General features: G+C 34.3%; 1 protein-coding gene across 3 annotated transcripts in view; it reads right to left on the bottom strand.

Annotated features, from left to right (window-relative positions):
- SMCHD1 (structural maintenance of chromosomes flexible hinge domain containing 1) overlaps window positions 1-17051 on the bottom strand; it is a 157083-nt gene that overhangs the window by 73157 nt on the left and 66875 nt on the right. For all 3 annotated transcript variants that reach the window (XM_087869946.1, XM_045781946.2, XM_087869947.1), the window contains 8 exons: window positions 16575-16647; window positions 14334-14473; window positions 13579-13713; window positions 10674-10901; window positions 5823-5971; window positions 4385-4473; window positions 3677-3795; window positions 508-675 (listed from right to left, as the gene is read on the bottom strand). In XM_087869946.1, the coding sequence (XP_087726072.1) occupies window positions 508-675; window positions 3677-3795; window positions 4385-4473; window positions 5823-5971; window positions 10674-10901; window positions 13579-13713; window positions 14334-14473; window positions 16575-16647 (1101 nt within the window). The remainder of the gene's footprint in view (window positions 1-507; window positions 676-3676; window positions 3796-4384; window positions 4474-5822; window positions 5972-10673; window positions 10902-13578; window positions 13714-14333; window positions 14474-16574; window positions 16648-17051) is intronic.

Raw genomic sequence — 17051 nt, 5'->3', positions numbered from 1 at the left:
CACACAAGCAGGTGTAGCAGAGGGAGAGGGAGAAGCAGGCTCTCTGCTGAGCAGGAAGCCAGACATGGGGCTCGATCCCAGCACCCTGGGATCATAATCTGAGCTGAAGGCAGATGCTTAACTGACTGAGCCACCTAGGTGCTCCTGTAATAAAATTTTTAAGTGTCAATTATTACTGCATTTTTTTAAAAAATTTAAAATTTTTAATTCCAGTAAAATTAACATACAGTGTTATATCAGTTTTAGGTACATAATACAGTGATTCAACAGTTCTGTATGTTAAGTAGTGCTCATCACAGTAAGTTATTACACTGTTTTTTAACAAGTGAAGACACAAGTGATGAATTAAATAATGAAGTATTAAAAATCATATTACTTTATCCTTTTATTACTACTGCTATTTGTTTTTACTTCAACAATAAAATATATCTATTCTGATCCACTGATAATCTGAAAGTAATAAGCCATGTGATAGCAAATACTTTCAAACAAGGCAGAGTTACTTACCTCCTTTAATTCTGGCCAGTCTATAAGAAGAAGTTTTGCTGGTGGTCCAGAAATTAGCTGCACTCGAATGAAGTCAGAAAATTCACGCCAAGTAAAACAAAGATCCTTATTTCCAGGAGGGCCTGGAATAAATTTGATGCCTTTTACACTTATACTTTGTGTATTTTCCTAGTGAAGAAAAGTACATTGAGAAAAGACAGGATATTATGCTTAATTTTCAAAAAAAAAAAAAAAAAAAAGCAAGAAAATGTTGTCATTTACTCATGTGCCTATGTTTCTGCATAAAACAATGACAAATAAGCTGCACACATACCAATACTGGCACACTGTGAAATTCATTTCCTTGAGAAGAGAAACTGAATTTCTCTTCTGTGAGAGAGAGATATAAAAGGTTCTGGCTATGTCCTTTTACTTTATTTTTTCCTAATTTCCTTCTTACTTACATGGTCTCCTTTTTATTCCCCAAACAGCAAAGCATGTGCTTGCTGAACACCCTCTGCACTTGTTCTTTCCTGCTGTTTGCAAAATTGTAGATTACATGGCCTTTCTTTAGGTCTCTCATACGGGACACCCAGATCAGAGGGGTCTTCTCTAACCACCCTATATAAGGCACTGTTTCCATTACCTCATTTTATTTTTCTTATCACTCATTTCTTACCACTCTTCCCATTATAAGGTGATCTCCAAAAAGGTAGGGGCTTTGATTTGTTATTGCTCAATCTCTGGTTCACATCTTATTAATGGGAATCAATGAAACTAGCCTGTAATTTCTGCAATGTGATCTAATGATAAAACCTAATTCCGTACTGGCAGAAGCACTACAGCATTCACATTTTAACAATTACCCTTAATAATTTTGTCATCTTAAATTTCTATGAGTACAAATCTATTCCATCAGATTTTAAAAATCAGAGTTAAAATTTCATGTTTTCCATTCTCAACTGTTTGTAGAACATTTTCTGTACAAAGACATTGCAAAAATAATTAAGATTAATTTCCACCCAAACACCAACAAGCACAGAATTTTTCAATATTTGGAAAACAAATTAATTTAGTAAAACATACTGAAAGCTGAAAATATGTAAAATCTAACCTAGAATTCCACATTTATTAGTGAAACACCAACAGCCCATTTGAAGACATGATTTCTTGTTTAAGTCATCTTGGAAGTTGTTTCGGTTTTACTTCTAATCTTGAAAATGAAATTTGAATATGCATTTACAAATCGTAGATGAGTCCAAATAGAATTAAATATAAAATTCTGAAAGGCACTAAGGTCTAATGCTGAAATTATCGAAGGAATGTACTTCGGAATAGCAGTACATTTTACATAAATATGGAAATAATTTGAAGAAATGATGACATATTAAAACTACTTTTTATTTCCCCCCAAAACCACTATTTTTTAAAAAATAGTTTTAAAACAGAAGGCTCCATTTTCTTTCTGCAGAGACTGGGGAAGGTGTTTGAAAGTGAGTCAAGATAGTATCCATCTGTTGTAAAATGACAATAGGAAGAAAGTAAGTCACCTTGGCTGAAAAATAATGAGCTATGAGAGGAGAAAGGTGTGAGTTCAGTATAATACTTTAGGATATTTTAGGCCATACTGAGGAGACAGAAGTCTAAACTTATAGTATAAAATGCTGATAGATCTGATAGGTGGCATAAAATGAGAACGGAAAATTGACAATGTATTTGGTCAGGTGAAACAGAGCAAAAAAAACAAAAAACAAAAAATATGATGAGAGTGGCTTGCCTGAGAGACAGAAAAGGATGGGGGAACAGAATACTTACAACTCTTCCAAGAAGTTATACTACAGAAAGAAGAGAAATAGAGCAATAGATGGATAGGGAATTAGGGCTAAAGAACATTTTGTTTGGTAGTGGTGGCAGGGGCGAGGGGGTGTAATTTGTTTTTCAAGATGAGAGATATGACAGCATGTTTACATGCTGATAGGAATCTAACAGATGGGGAAAACTGAAAACGTAGGAAGGCGGGTTACAATTCAGGAGAAATATTGATGAGGATGGGCGTCTACGAATAAAGTAGGGATTGTTCATACATAACAGCAGAAACATAGTTATCTACTGATTTCAGATACACACAGGGTGAAGATAAATAATGGAAGAACCTGAAAGTCAAACACTAAACGTTATCTTTGCAAAGTAAACAAAACGAGATGAAAAGTTCTTCAGTGCTGCTAAGATATAGTGAGTTGTCTTGAACATGATAGTGAAAATAGAAACTCTAGTAAGGAAGGGCAGCAAAGAGGCTACTCTTGTGATTACTTTGTCAAGTTAAAAACTGTAATGGAGAGGCGCCTGGGTGGCTCAGCTGTTAAGCGGCTGCCTTCAGCTCAGGTCATCGTGGGATCGAGCCCTGCATTGGGCTCCCTGCTTGGCGGGAAGCCTGCTTCTCCCTCTCCCACTCCCCTTGTGTGTGTTCTCTCTCTTGCTGTCTCTCTCTGTCAAATAAATAAATAAAATCTTTAAAAAACGGACAAACAAAAAACTGTAATGGAGCCTCTAAAAGGAATAAAAGTTTTAAAAAAGCATTAAATGTTCTAAATGGATTCAATTTTACTTGGCCTTAGAATTCTTCCTCTTTCATCTACTCTGGCCTAGAAGGTTCCTTAAAGGCCCAACTCAAACATCTTTTTTTCCCAAAAATTGTCTTTGATCTCTCCAAGCAGAATACATCATATTTGCCTGCTTCTTTTAAACTGAAATAATTCCACTGCAGTTCTTATTTTTCAAGCTAATCTCAATTAACTGCACAGCTTCAAACTTGCCCAATTAGTTTTTTCCCCGGCATCCTATTTAATGCAGGATCTAAGCACTACGAAATTTTATTAATTATGAAAAACTACCTCCATACACATATTAAAATATTTGTGGATAAAATGATATAATGTATGGAATTTGCTTCAAAATGATATGGTAAAGGGGAAAGTGATGACTATTGAGGCTGAGTGATGGGAACATGGGAATTACTTATGCTATCCTGTTTTTTGCACATGTTCAAAGTTTGTCATTACAAAACCTTTTTAATGCCTTTTATGATTTTGCATTATAAACATCAAACTTCTTTTAGTTATTTTAGTTTTTCCCAAATTTTGTTAATTGTAAACCAATGGTATAAGCCAACTGTTATGAAAAGAAGCCATACCTGAAAGGTAGTTTTCAAATGAGAGCTATCAAGTCCAATCCCAGCAATTCCCAAGGCAGATAAAGAACTTTGTGAAAATGCCTGAATCTGATTTCCATACTGATCTGTAACTATTACAACTATATAAAAAAGGACAGTTTATAATTAAGCTGTTATCTTTTAATAAAAGACATAAATATTTATAAATACATTAAAACACTTAAACTTATGCTTTGAAAACACTTTGTTCTCTTATGCATTATTTTGTAAAAAGTAAACATACTTGCTTCTTTTATAATCACCACAAAAAAAAAATCAAGAATCTACTTAAGTACATTTATATTTACATAATTAACATGGTGTTGATGTTAATCAGATTTTTTATCATCAAAATTTGAAGAAAATAACTTAGTATTATGTAATATTCTAGATATAAGAAAAATAAACCTATGAATCCATTGATCCATTTACTTTACACTTCTAATATTAACTATTATTACTTCTAACAAAAGCCAATATTTTTCCATGAAACTATTTTTGCCAAACTGATTTTAAAGTTATGTCAGCCCAGACAAAGACAGTGAAAATATAGCAATCTTTTCCAACAGTGGGTTTTAAACCAATAAATGTATATAAAAGCAAAGCTTTCCTTCAGATCACATATGCCAAAACACAAATGTAAGTACATATTACAGAAGTATTTTAAAGAAAAAAAAAGACCATACTAACATATTTCTCCTTGAAGCTCTTGGCCCATCTGTACTGTTTTCCCTCCTTTTAACTCACATTTTAGATGTTTAGGCTCATCAGGAAGTGGTCTGAAATGAGTTAACAAGTTAAAAGGCTTTAATTATACCACCGATTATAGAGAAAAATATGGTAAAGAATAACATATATATATACTTAACACTCATTTTCTAAAACTTAAATACAACAACACTCCTCCAAATACCTCAATTTATAGAACACCACACTATTTACCCAAATGGAAACAAAAAAAAGATAGCTAGCAAAGAAGTGTTATACCATAGCATCTATGCTAGATTAAAAGGAATTAGGACAAGAGAACTAAGAAAGAAAAGGTGGGTCAGTAAGAATAACTCATCATCAAGAGATCTGGCTATGGGTAGAGAGTAGTATATCTCAAAATTTTATCTCAGGGGCGCCTGGATGGTTAGTTGGTTGAGTGACCAACTCTTGACTTCGGCTAGGGTCATGATCTCAGGATTGTGAGATCAAGTCCCACACTGGGCTCCTCAATGGATGTGGAGCCTACTTGGGAGTCTCTTGGGAGTCTCTCTCTCCCTCTCTCTCTCTGCCCCTCTCCGCGATGCACACACATGCTCTCTCTCAAAAACAACAACAAAAAAATCTCAAATATGGGGGCGCCTGGGTGGCACAGCGGTTAAGCGTCTGCCTTCGGCTCAGGGCGTGATCCCAGCGTTATGGGATCGAGCCCCACATCAGGCTCCTCCGCTATGAGCCTGCTTCTTCCTCTCCCACTCCCCCGGCTTGTGTTCCCTCTCTCGCTGGCTGTCTCTATCTCTGTCAAATAAATAAATAAATAAATCTTAATAAAAAAAAAATATGAAAACGGATGGAAGAATTCAAGCGGATGAGGTTACTGGAACAGATGAGCAAGGAACTGACAGGCCAGGGTCAAAGACTTACATATATATGTATTTACATAAGTCTTCCCCTTTTCTTTCAGTAATACATATTAGGTCTGTTTGGACTCAGGTTTAAAAATCATCACTAAGCAATGAAAGAATTTTTTCTTGTGAACACCACATTGACTGATCACACTCTATTTTTTATGTTTTTCACGTCCGTCATATTACAGGCATTTTCACTGTTGCTTGCACTAGGAGGGCTTTCCTTTAATGACAGTTCTAGTTCTCACAGATACCACAGAGCCAATTAAGTACAGGGTATATAAAAGAATAAAATACTTAGGAATGAACACAACCAAAGATGTGAAAGATTGATGAATTAACCACTATCTCCAGTGAAGTTTTATTCCAAAGACAACTTACCATATTTCACAGAAATTGCAATTATTTTATACATTAAAAACAACTCTCACTAGCGTGCTTTGGAGAAAAGCTTTTTTGTTATCATATGCCGAATTTTGAAATCCCTCAAAATATAATATATGCTCACAAACCTTACTGTAAATGCACTTTCCAAAGACACATGATCATCTTGGAATGAAACCTGGCAATAGCGCATATCTTTCACAGATGTTGGTACTTGTACATCAGGAAGCAGACCCTGTAGCAAGTGTTCTTTGTTAATCTCAGGAGTCCAATTAACCTAAAAGAAAAATTATATTATCTAAGAAAAATATAAAGCTTGGTCTAATGTCCTCCTACTGCCACTTATCTTACTGAAGAAACAAAGTTGATTTATAAACTCATCTTCCCCACCTTCAAAGAAAAAGTCCCTTTATGAACATAAATGGTGGTGGTTCATATATTAATAAGATTAAGAAGTTTCTTCCTTTCTAAAGACTCTGCTGAAAAACCAGTAAAAGTAATAAACAAATTCAGCGAAGTGGCAAGATATACCCAGAAATGGGTAGCATTTCTATATGCTAATAACAAAGTATAGAAAGAGAAATTTAAAAATACCATTTACAACTGCACTAAAAAGAATAAAACACTTAGGAATAAACTGAACCAAAGAGATGAAAGACCTAAACTCCAAAAACCGTAAAACACTGATGAAAGAATTTAAAGGTGACACAAGCAAATGGAAAGATATTTCATGCCCATGAAGTGGAAGAATTTATAGTTAAAATGTCCATATTATCCAAGAAATTTACAGATTCAATGCACTCCCTACCAAAATACCAATGGCACTGGCAAAACTAGAACAATTAACACTAAAATTTGTAATGGCACCACAAAGACCTGATATAGCCAAAACAATCCTGAGAAGGAACAACAAAGCTGGAGGTATCACAATACCAGATTTTAAGACATACTACAAAGCTGTAGTAATCAAAAAAAGTACAGTACTGGCACAAAAATAAACACATAGATCAATGGAACAGAATAAAGACCCCAGAAATAAACCCATGATTATATAATCAATCTATGATAAAGGAGGTAAGAATATACGATGGGGAAAGATAATCTTTTCAATAAATGGTGCTGGGAAAACTGGACAGCTACACATAAAATAATGAAAGTGGACAGTTTTGTTGTTGTTGTTGTTGTTGTTGTTGTTGTTGTTTTGAAACTGGACCATTCTCTAACACCATACACAAAAATAAACTCAAAATGGATTAAAGACCTAAATGTGAGACCTGCCATAAAAATCCTAGAAGAGAACACAGGCAGTAATTTCTCTGACATTGGCCAAAGCAACATATTTCTAGATATGCCTCCTAAGACATGGGAAACAAAAGCAAAAATAAACTATTGGGATTATATCAAAATAAAAAGATTTTGCGTAGCAAAGGAAACCATCAACAAAACAAAAAGACAACCTACTGAGTAAGAGAAGATACTTGGAAATGACATCCAATAAAGGGTTAGTATCTAAAGTATACAAAGAATACATAAAAATTAACACCAAAAAACCCCAGTCTGATTAAAAAATGGGCATAAGACCTGAATATATATATACATCTCTCCAAAGAAGACAGAGATGGCCAAGAGACACATGAAAAGATGTTCAACATCATTCATTACCAAGGAAATGTAAATCAAAACCACAATGAGATATCACTCTACACTTGTCAGAATGACTAAAATAAAAAACACAAGTTATAAGAAGTGTTGCCAAGAGAAAAAGGAATCCTCGTGCACAGTTGGTGGGAATGTAAACTGGTACAGCCACTGTGAAAAACAGTATGACGGTTCCTCAAAATATTAAACACAGAAATACCATATGATCCCATAATTCCACTATTGGGTATTTGCCCAAAGAAAATGAAACACTAATATGAAAAAACATATGCACCCTATGTTTACTGCAACATTATTTACTATAGCCAGGATATGGAAGAAACCTAAGTGTCCATCAATAGACAAATGACAAGGAAAATATGGCGTATACATACAATGGAATATTACGCAGCTATAAAAAAGGATGAGATCGTGCCATTTGAGACATGGACGATTATGCTAAGTGAAATAAGTCAGACTGAGAAAGAAAAATACCATATGATTCCACTTATAAGTAGAATCTAAAACAAAACAAAAAACCCCCAACCAATGAATAAGTAAAAAGCAGAATCAGGGGTGCCAGGGCTGCTTAGTTAGTTTAAGTGTCTGACTCTTGATTTCAGCTCAGGTTGTGATTTCAGGGTCATGAGATCAAGCCTCATGTCCCACTGCATGAGCATGAAACCTGCTTAAGATTCTCTCTCCCTCTCCTTCTCCCTCTGTGTCGACCCCCTGCTCATGTGTGCACACTGTCTAAAAAAAAACTTAAAAAATAAAATACCATACAGATCAAATCATATGATCAATTCTGGGAAGTGATATTCAAATTTTTTGTTAAAAGAAATTTATTTATATGGGCTTTGAATAAGATCTAGGTTAATTCCTATTCAGCAAAATGAGAAAACAAGTTGTATTTACTTTACCATTCTGGCCACCTTTTGGTCTTAATTCATTCTTAGATGCTTTTAGCTCTATTTTAATTTTGCATCTCCTGCATTCCATGTATTAATCTGTTACTTGATCCCTTTTTTAAGCTGAGTATCTTACTCTATTCTTAAACTTCCACTCCTTTCTTTGTAAGAATTTTTAGTTCAACCTTCTCTTTTAGCACTCCATAGTTGTGATTCTTAAATCATTGATATTCTAATATTTTGACCCTAGTTTATGCTGTTCTAATCTTTATTACCTTTTTATCTTTTAAACCATGTTTTATTCTTTATCATATACTTTTTTTTTTTTAATGGAAGAAAGCAGGAGTTACACTTTTCGAAAAGGCTTTTCTTCCCTCACACAGGCTGTATTATCCCTTCAATGGATTCCCAGCTTAGTTAGGGATAGCTTTCTTCAATATTGGAGAATTCTCTGAAGACCACAAAAATCACATTGATTATACATTTAACAAAAGATAGTATTTAATATTTTATTGCCAATAAAGTGGTGCATGTTTTAAAATCTTTGTAACCCAACAAGTATCTAACTACTAAATGTGAGGCAAGGTATGTCAAATGCTGGTCACATGCTTGGAGAATGGCAAAAAGAAGGTTATACACAGGTGGAGGCTCTCCACTTCTTAACCTTGATTAAGAAACCAGAATATGGGAAAATAACTATGAGAAAGCAAGGAACCAGTTCAGAAGCCGGGTTCCTGGTACCACTTATAAACCACTCAACTTCACATCTGCTGATGAAGATAAAAATGGCTTGCCTCCCTTTCCAAGCAGGATCAGGATTATGTCTCCATCAGTCCTCCAGTCCTCATTATAGAGGGAAAAACTAAACTGGCTGGGGCAAGGAATATTTCAAATAAGAGTTAAAATAAGGTCAGCTAAACCCCTGTTGAGCAAAATTCTTTTAAAATATCAGATCCTGTATCTGGAAACTCCAGATGGCTACAGGATAAAATAGTACAAAGAAATAATTTCTACCTCCTGTCCCACATAGCAACTCTCTACAAATTTAGTTAATTGGGACCCCCTTATATAAGGGTCTGCAAATGTTGGCTTTCCAGAAAAAGGGGATGTTTTGTCTCTGACTTAAAGAAAACTGAATTTTTTAAACATTATTTTCTCACACAAGATTTGAGTTTTTTCTCTATGGGTGTCAAGGAAAAAAGCACAGTTAGTTCTGCTATACTGCTTGGTTTGAGAATGCAAATTTGTTCCAATGCTATTAAAACACCAGGGAACAGTTTGAGTACAAAGCAAATATTACATTTGCTAATGCACAATATCATCCATGAAAATAATAGGTGAACATGGAAAACTGTACCCAGCTAAACCAATCCATGGAAATACACAAATGACACAACTCAAACCTACCAGCCACCTTGGGCGATCATGTATACCCAGCCACACATGTCCACATTTAGTGGAGTTTCCACAACTTCAGAGTAAGCTGCAACCTTTCCTGAACTCACTTCCACAAAATAAACTGACATATTATTGCAGTGTTTACAGACTTCTTAATCATTTAATATGTGTTATTATTTCTATTTTTGATACTGTTTTATTAGTTTCCTATCTGACTGATAAAGTTCAAGTACTATGCCTCTAATTCCCATTTTCCCCATGAGCCCTGTGATTTTTACTGCACCTTTTTATCTGGCACAGTGATTTTAAGAAATGCATGTGTTTCATTATAGCAGAACTGACTGACCTTGAAAACAGTAAGCACAGAATGCCCACTATTCTTTCAATCAATCATAAGAAGAGTACTAGACAGGCCTACCTTAGGTGATAAGTATGTATTTTGATTTGGTCTTCTTAAGAGATATTAAGTTTCAATATATACATTCACCCTAACAAGGTACAAATGATAAATTTAAATCATAGCAGATTGATGAGGACCATATGAAGCTAGTGAGAATCTACAAAACTGTTTTCTAAGATCATGCTTTTAGAGAGTGGTATGCCAATTTCAAACGGTCAAATCAGGGCCTGTAGTTAAAACAGTAATGTTTCACCATTTGCCTTTAACAGACCTTTTGTTTAGTGCCTTCGGAACAGTTACAAATACACATTGCTTTGGTAAGGTGATCTTGACTGTGAATGCAGAAATATAGTTAGTCATCAAGCATACAACTAAAAGAAAACTCCAATCTTCGGCATTTAGTTAAGGGTCAAAATCATTTTTCTAAGTATGAATTTGTCACATATGAATCATTCACATTTCAATCTAGAGCATGAAACGATTCTTATTTAGCCTGGAATTTTATATAACAGCATTATTTTTCTGTGATAAGCTTCTTCTTAAAAGCCACCCTATAATACTTCTTGTTCAGAGTCTTACAGTCAATCATAAAATGAACAAAATTTTTCAAATAACTAATCTGAGATACTTACTTTAATTTTATCTGCTAAAGTCGATGTTATATGAATTTCTCTTTCTCCTTCATCATACATTTGAAAAATAAGATTATGCATAATATCGCCTGCTATCCAATTAACCTCATCCTGATGTTTGATCTGGATTGCCTTTTGTCCTTCCACACTGAATATCTGTAATCTGGCAACATGGCTACTAGGAAGCAACTTAATAGTCTTCTCCACGGGTGCCACATCTTTACAACTCTAGGAAAAGAGAAAAACACAAAAATATATTGAATGACATCTGCACTTTTTGAAAATATATTTTTGGGCTTTAATGGTGAATCTTCTACATTGCTTAAGGATTTATTTCCAAAGCTATGGAAGATCATCATATACACTGTTAACATTCATAGATTTTAGCATTAAGAAGATACTATACTATTAGTATCATACTATCAACTTGTAAGCACAAGCCACATTCTTTTTTTTTTTTTTTTTAAAGATTTTATTTATTTATTCGACAGAGATAGAGACAGCCAGCGAGAGAGGGAACACAAGCAGGGGGAGTGGGAGAGGAAGAAGCAGGCTCATAGCGGAGGAGCCTGACGTGGGGCTCGATCCCGTAACGCTGGGATCACGCCCTGAGCCGAAGGCAGACGCTTAACCACTGTGCCACCCAGGCGCCCCACAAGCCACATTCTTAAAGCCAAAAACTAGCATATTTGAATTTAAAAGGATTCTCTTCCTCTTCTTTGGAATCAAATGACAGATTCAGTAACTAGCATCTATTAATAAGAATAAAGATGTAAGAAATTAAGAACTTCCCATAAAATCAGAGACAAATAGTTGCCATAAAATACACTATTTACACGTTTGAAACAATATATTGGGGTAAGTGAATAAGGCTGTTTATAGCTAAATGAAGACTGTAGATGCCATGAAGGCTAAGCTGGCACATTTATAATTTATTATGGGCACATCAATGTCCCACATATCAGCAAAGATGAGCTGGATTATGCTAAACTGATTTTAAAGGCACAAAAACTTAAAACATTACATTCATTGTTTCATAACCCAGGTTATAGTGCATTCCACAGGATACACAAAATTCAAAATAAGCCTAAGCCTAAAATACCTTTACATCTTATTTAGCCCATTTCTCCTTCCTCATCCAGTTGCAGTCATTCCTATCTAAGTCCATCTACATGACTAATGACATATATAAAATTCCTACCTCACCAAATAGCAGGTAAATAACCCACGCTCTATTATAAACCTATTGCATTTACCTGATTCAAACTCAAGTCACTGCCTTTGGATTAACATTTTCTAACTGTGTATTATAAGGTATACTTTGATCTTTTTTTTTTTTTTTAAGATTTTATTTATTTATTTGACAGACAGAGACAGCCAGCGAGAGAGGGAACACAAGCAGGGGGAGTGGGAGAGGAAGAAGCAGGCTCATAGCGGAGGAGCCTGTTGTGCGGCTCGATCCCGTAACGCCGGGATCACGCCCTGAGCCGAAGGCATACGCTTAACCGCTGTGCCACCCAGGCGCCCCAGTATACTTTGATCTTTGACCTAACTGATCTAGATTCTTGGTCTTCTGCCTGTCACTGCTCTACAGAATTTATGTAATTCCTAATACTCACTAGTCTTTGCTTCCAAACCCAAATTCCTCCCTAACTCTAAATCTTTCCTTCCTGAATCTTCCTGATCTTTTGCAAGAGAGTATGCTCAAAAACAAGTTGTCCACACGACTAAATTTAAAAAAATGCATAATAAAAAAAAAGTGCGTAAGAGGGATTTGAAGGTTATCAATATAAGCAGTTTGATAAGAAGTGGAATGAAGTCGGGGCACCTGGGTGGCACAGCGGTTAAGCATCTGCCTTCGGCTCAGGGCGTGATCCTGGTGTTCTGGGATCGAGCCCCACATCAGGCTCCTCCGCTATGAGCCTGCTTCTTCCTCTCCCACTCCCCCTGCTTGTGTTCCCTCTCTCACTGGCTGTCTCTATCTCTGTCAAATAAATAAATAAAATCTTTACACCAAAAAAAAAAAAAAAGTGGAATGAAGTCAAGAGTCATCTCATTCTAGTGAATAAAAAGCTGTCTTTAACCTTTTTGAAGCTCAAGATGTTAACTGATGCATAATTAGTAGGAAAGCATCAGTTAATCAACTGGTTAGGTTAGGTTATTCATCATCTACCATATCAATAATGCAGAAACCACATTTGAATATTTTCCTTAAGTATTTGTTGTCCCATTTCGCAATCTTAGGAGATCAACTACTTACAACAACTGCTTACCCTCCTCTAGGCTGGCTTCACCTTCCACCATGATATATTATCCAGTAACTAGTATCCTACTAGTACATTACCACAGAAATCTCTTTATATGAATATACTAACCATATATTTATTTTTTAAATTATACAGATAAATTGTTCATATGTCCTTCAGTGGTGGTTTACCAGACTTTCTAAGAAACGTCTAAACTTACAAGAAACAATAAAACTGACATATAAATGCCACGTTTTTTAAAAGGATTTTATTTATTTATTTTAGAGAGAGAGACAGCACGAGCAGGAGGGGCAGAGAGGCAGACAGAAAGAGAGAGAAAATCTCAAGCAGACTCTACACTGAGCACAGAGCCTGATGTGGGGCTTGATCCCAGGACCCCAAGATCATGATCTGAGCCGAAACCAAGAGTTGGACGCTTAACCAACTGAGCCACACAGGCCCCCTTTTATATAAAAGGGTTAATTAAGAAAATTACTAATACAAAATGTTACCATACCATTTCATGTTGCCTTTTCTTCCCTTTAGCTAAAAGATCCACAAATACCTCATTTTTAAACGTCAAATGTTACATAAAATACTATAAGGCTGTTATGAAATATTTGAAAACAATATAATATCAATGAATAACAACAACTTACAGGTATTTCAATTTTTGCTTTAAGAGTCTGGTCTTTTTTAATGTTCTGTACTTGAATTGCAGATCCTGTTAAAATACTGGTTCCAGAACTGCTGCAATCTACAACGTAGATTGGAAGGTTTGGGGCACCTGAAAACTTTTGAAAACATACAAAATAATTTAAGACCCCAATCAAATGTAACAAATTATTCAATAATTGTTATTTAAATTTTCAAATAATCCACTACAGCTACTATTTCTGGGTATAAACTGGAAAACATAAAATAGAATTCACCAATATTCTAGACAACTTCTGAATGAAAACAGTAATTTTTTATAATTCTAAAATATATATCTTCTGAAACACCAACTTCCTCAACCACTATTTTTTTTTTTTAAACTTTATTTGGGTTTTCCTTTTCTTTTTGTGCTCTTTTACTTACCTTCATTTGTCTACGCATCCTTAACCCTAAAAAACATTTCTATCATTCTATTCATAATTTAAATACTTCATCTAAATAGAGGGGAATGGATCAAGAAAGGAGGCGAAGAATGTTTTGTCTATAAACTTCTTTACACACCTTGGTATAGGAGATGTGTTTATTGGCCAAAAAGTATGGGCAATGAGACACCCACTAGTTTCTCCATGGAATAATCATTAAAGATCTAAACACAATATAAGTCTCACTAAAAAGTAGCTAAAAGAGACAGTTATGTCCATTTACTACCATACTACTCAAAATAAAACCTACATATTCTTATCTTACAATAACTTACCTTACAATGAACAATCAATTTTGGTTGTGTTGTTATATTGTCTGATTCATCCAAAACTTCTACCTGAAATGGGAAAGCTGTTCCATTTTCTATAACTAAAATTTCAGAATCAGGTTTCACTTTCAAACGACGAGGAGGACCTACCAGAGAATTATATAATGAAATACAGATTCAAGTTTCTAAGACTAAAATATTGAAACAGCAAAAAAAAAAAAAAAAAAAGCTTCTAACATTTCAAGTTTTAGTATCTTAATATTAAGAAAGAAAAAAATTAGCAATACCCATGTTTAACCATTTCTATCCCCAAAATGCACAGGTCCTATAAATGACCAGAGTTGTCTTGATTATGTAAAATGTTTGATGTCTAGACTTAGTTCTACCCAACAAGCTATGACATAATGGTAACTAATGCTAGAAAACACCTAAAGGTATAAAACTGTAAAAGAGATTCTGGAAAAAGTATTCAAGAAGAAAAGTTTTTTAAAACATTTATTTATTCACTTTAACTTTACACAATGACTGATTTCTCAAAACATGTTAAGAGAAAACACATTTTAGATAACAGTGTTCAAAGGATCAGTTCATGTAATGATATAAGCAGATAATTTACTTGTTTGATTGCCCACTACTCTGATGTTTTTATAAGCAAGCTACACAAGTTTCCTCTAAGATTAACCAAAGAGACTTCACACTTCTGTAGCAAGATGACTTGATGTGCTTTATAAACACTGATATTTTTAAATACAATTTATGCTAAATGCTAGTAAAAAAAATTCCAAGAACAGTTACTGAAAACACTTACTTTATAGTAACATTAGTTATTATTTACTTTTAACTAATGCCAAGCAACGTTAAGTTTTAAGCACTATCTTTATAATCTTCACAATGATCTTAATGAAGAAGGTAATATTATTATCCTTATTTTGTAAATGAGGAACTTGGAATCCAGAGAGATTAAGTATCATGTCCAGGTCACATGACTAGTAAGTGGTAGGCGCAGGTTAATGTTCTGAGTAATCTGAAACCTCTTGACCATTAATTATCATTATACCATCCTACCTCCTACTTTACAAATTTTCATTCTCAAATTCAAAACAATGCCAAAGTACCGGGTTATTAAGAATTTCACTACCCAAATCTATAACTTTTAGCTAACCTCTAAAATAAAAGCATTGTAAGTGTTTATTAGTATGTAACTTTTTTTTTTTAAATAAGTTTGCTTCTGTGTGTGTGTATGTGTATTTAAGTATGTACACTCAACGTGGGGCTCATACTCATGGCCCCGAGACTAAGAACCACATGCTCTTCTGAGTCAGCCAGGTGCCTCGAAAATTTTATTCTTGTACTTCTACCAATGTGCTAATTTTGACATCTTTATCAATTTGTGCTTGAGGGAAAAAAACAACTTGAATTTGTGAAAGGACATAACTCATGTTTCATTTAAAAACAGTGCAAATGGTCATATGTGGACAAAGGCAGGATTACAGTATTATTAATGACAGAGCTAAAACTGACATACCAAGCATTGTTGTGTTTTACAAGCACATGCAGTTCTCACTTTGCACAGTACTGTGTTAACAAGAACTCATGCATATTGGAACTGTGTTGTTCTCCATTCGGTTACCACAAAATCTCGCAAAGTAAGGGTTGCCTACATTAACTCATTGAATCCTCACAACCACCGCGAGAGAGTAGATATTATTTCATTTTACACATGAGAAAACTGAGGTACAGGACAAGTTTACCTAGCTCATAAGTGTCAAGGGCTTAAATTCAAAACCAGAAGAGATAAAATCAGAGTGTATTCTTTGAACCTATATGACAGGCTGCCTCTCAAATTAGCCAGCATTTCTTACCCTGTGTTACTTTAATGTAACTTCATTACAAAGCTGATAAGTCATTATCACGTTAACATAAATGCATGAGAAACTTTTCTTCTTAAGATATGAAACATTTACAGTTATGCCAGAAGAGACAAAGACAGGTCCAGTTCTAATATAAGCCTAATTAGTGTATCTCTTAAGAATAGTTCCTTAATACATTCTCAACATTCACACTTTTCTAATGTCTTCCTCTACATTTTCCTGTTTTTTTCAATTAGTCATTTCTGTCAGTACTTTGACATTCTAATGTATTTTCAAGACTTATACCACAATCAAGCCAAAAAACACTTCATCTTATATTTTATAGTAAGAATATTATTTTAAATGTAAATATTAGGAATATTTCTTAAAATATTACCTGGCAGTAATCTAATTTTTAAAATCTGTGTGTCTTCTTTTAAACCCGGCAGAATAACCTTCAAATTAAAATTCTGTTGAAAAAAATTATTTTAATTAAATCCAAGTCCTAAATAGCTCAATAGTTTAACAACTCAATTCTGATTAATTTGTGCTTTTCATTTCCATAACATTACAGAAATCTATTCAGCAAATTTATAGTGAGAAACATGGTCATTTATAGATGAAAAAATGTACTCATATTGCTTCTTTACAGATAACAGCCTCTTCAAATTCAAAAGGAATAACCTCTGAATAATCAGAATAAAGATGGGCATTATAAAAAGTATGGAAAATAGTGAAGCATAAATACCAAAAATCTAGACCTCTCTAAATGCAATGTGGTATTCTGGATTTGATCCTGGAATAGAAAACTAATTAGTAAAAAACCAGTGAAATGTGAATAGTCCATAGTTTTGTTAATAGTATTGTACCAATG

This window comes from Ursus americanus, chromosome 19 (assembly GCF_024610735.1).
Source record: "Ursus americanus isolate L20-20 chromosome 19, mUrsAme1.1.p, whole genome shotgun sequence".
In the NCBI taxonomy this organism is placed as follows: domain Eukaryota; kingdom Metazoa; phylum Chordata; class Mammalia; order Carnivora; family Ursidae; genus Ursus; species Ursus americanus.
The sequence above is the reverse complement of the archived record's forward strand: the minus strand, read 5'-3'. Positions and strand labels throughout refer to the sequence as shown.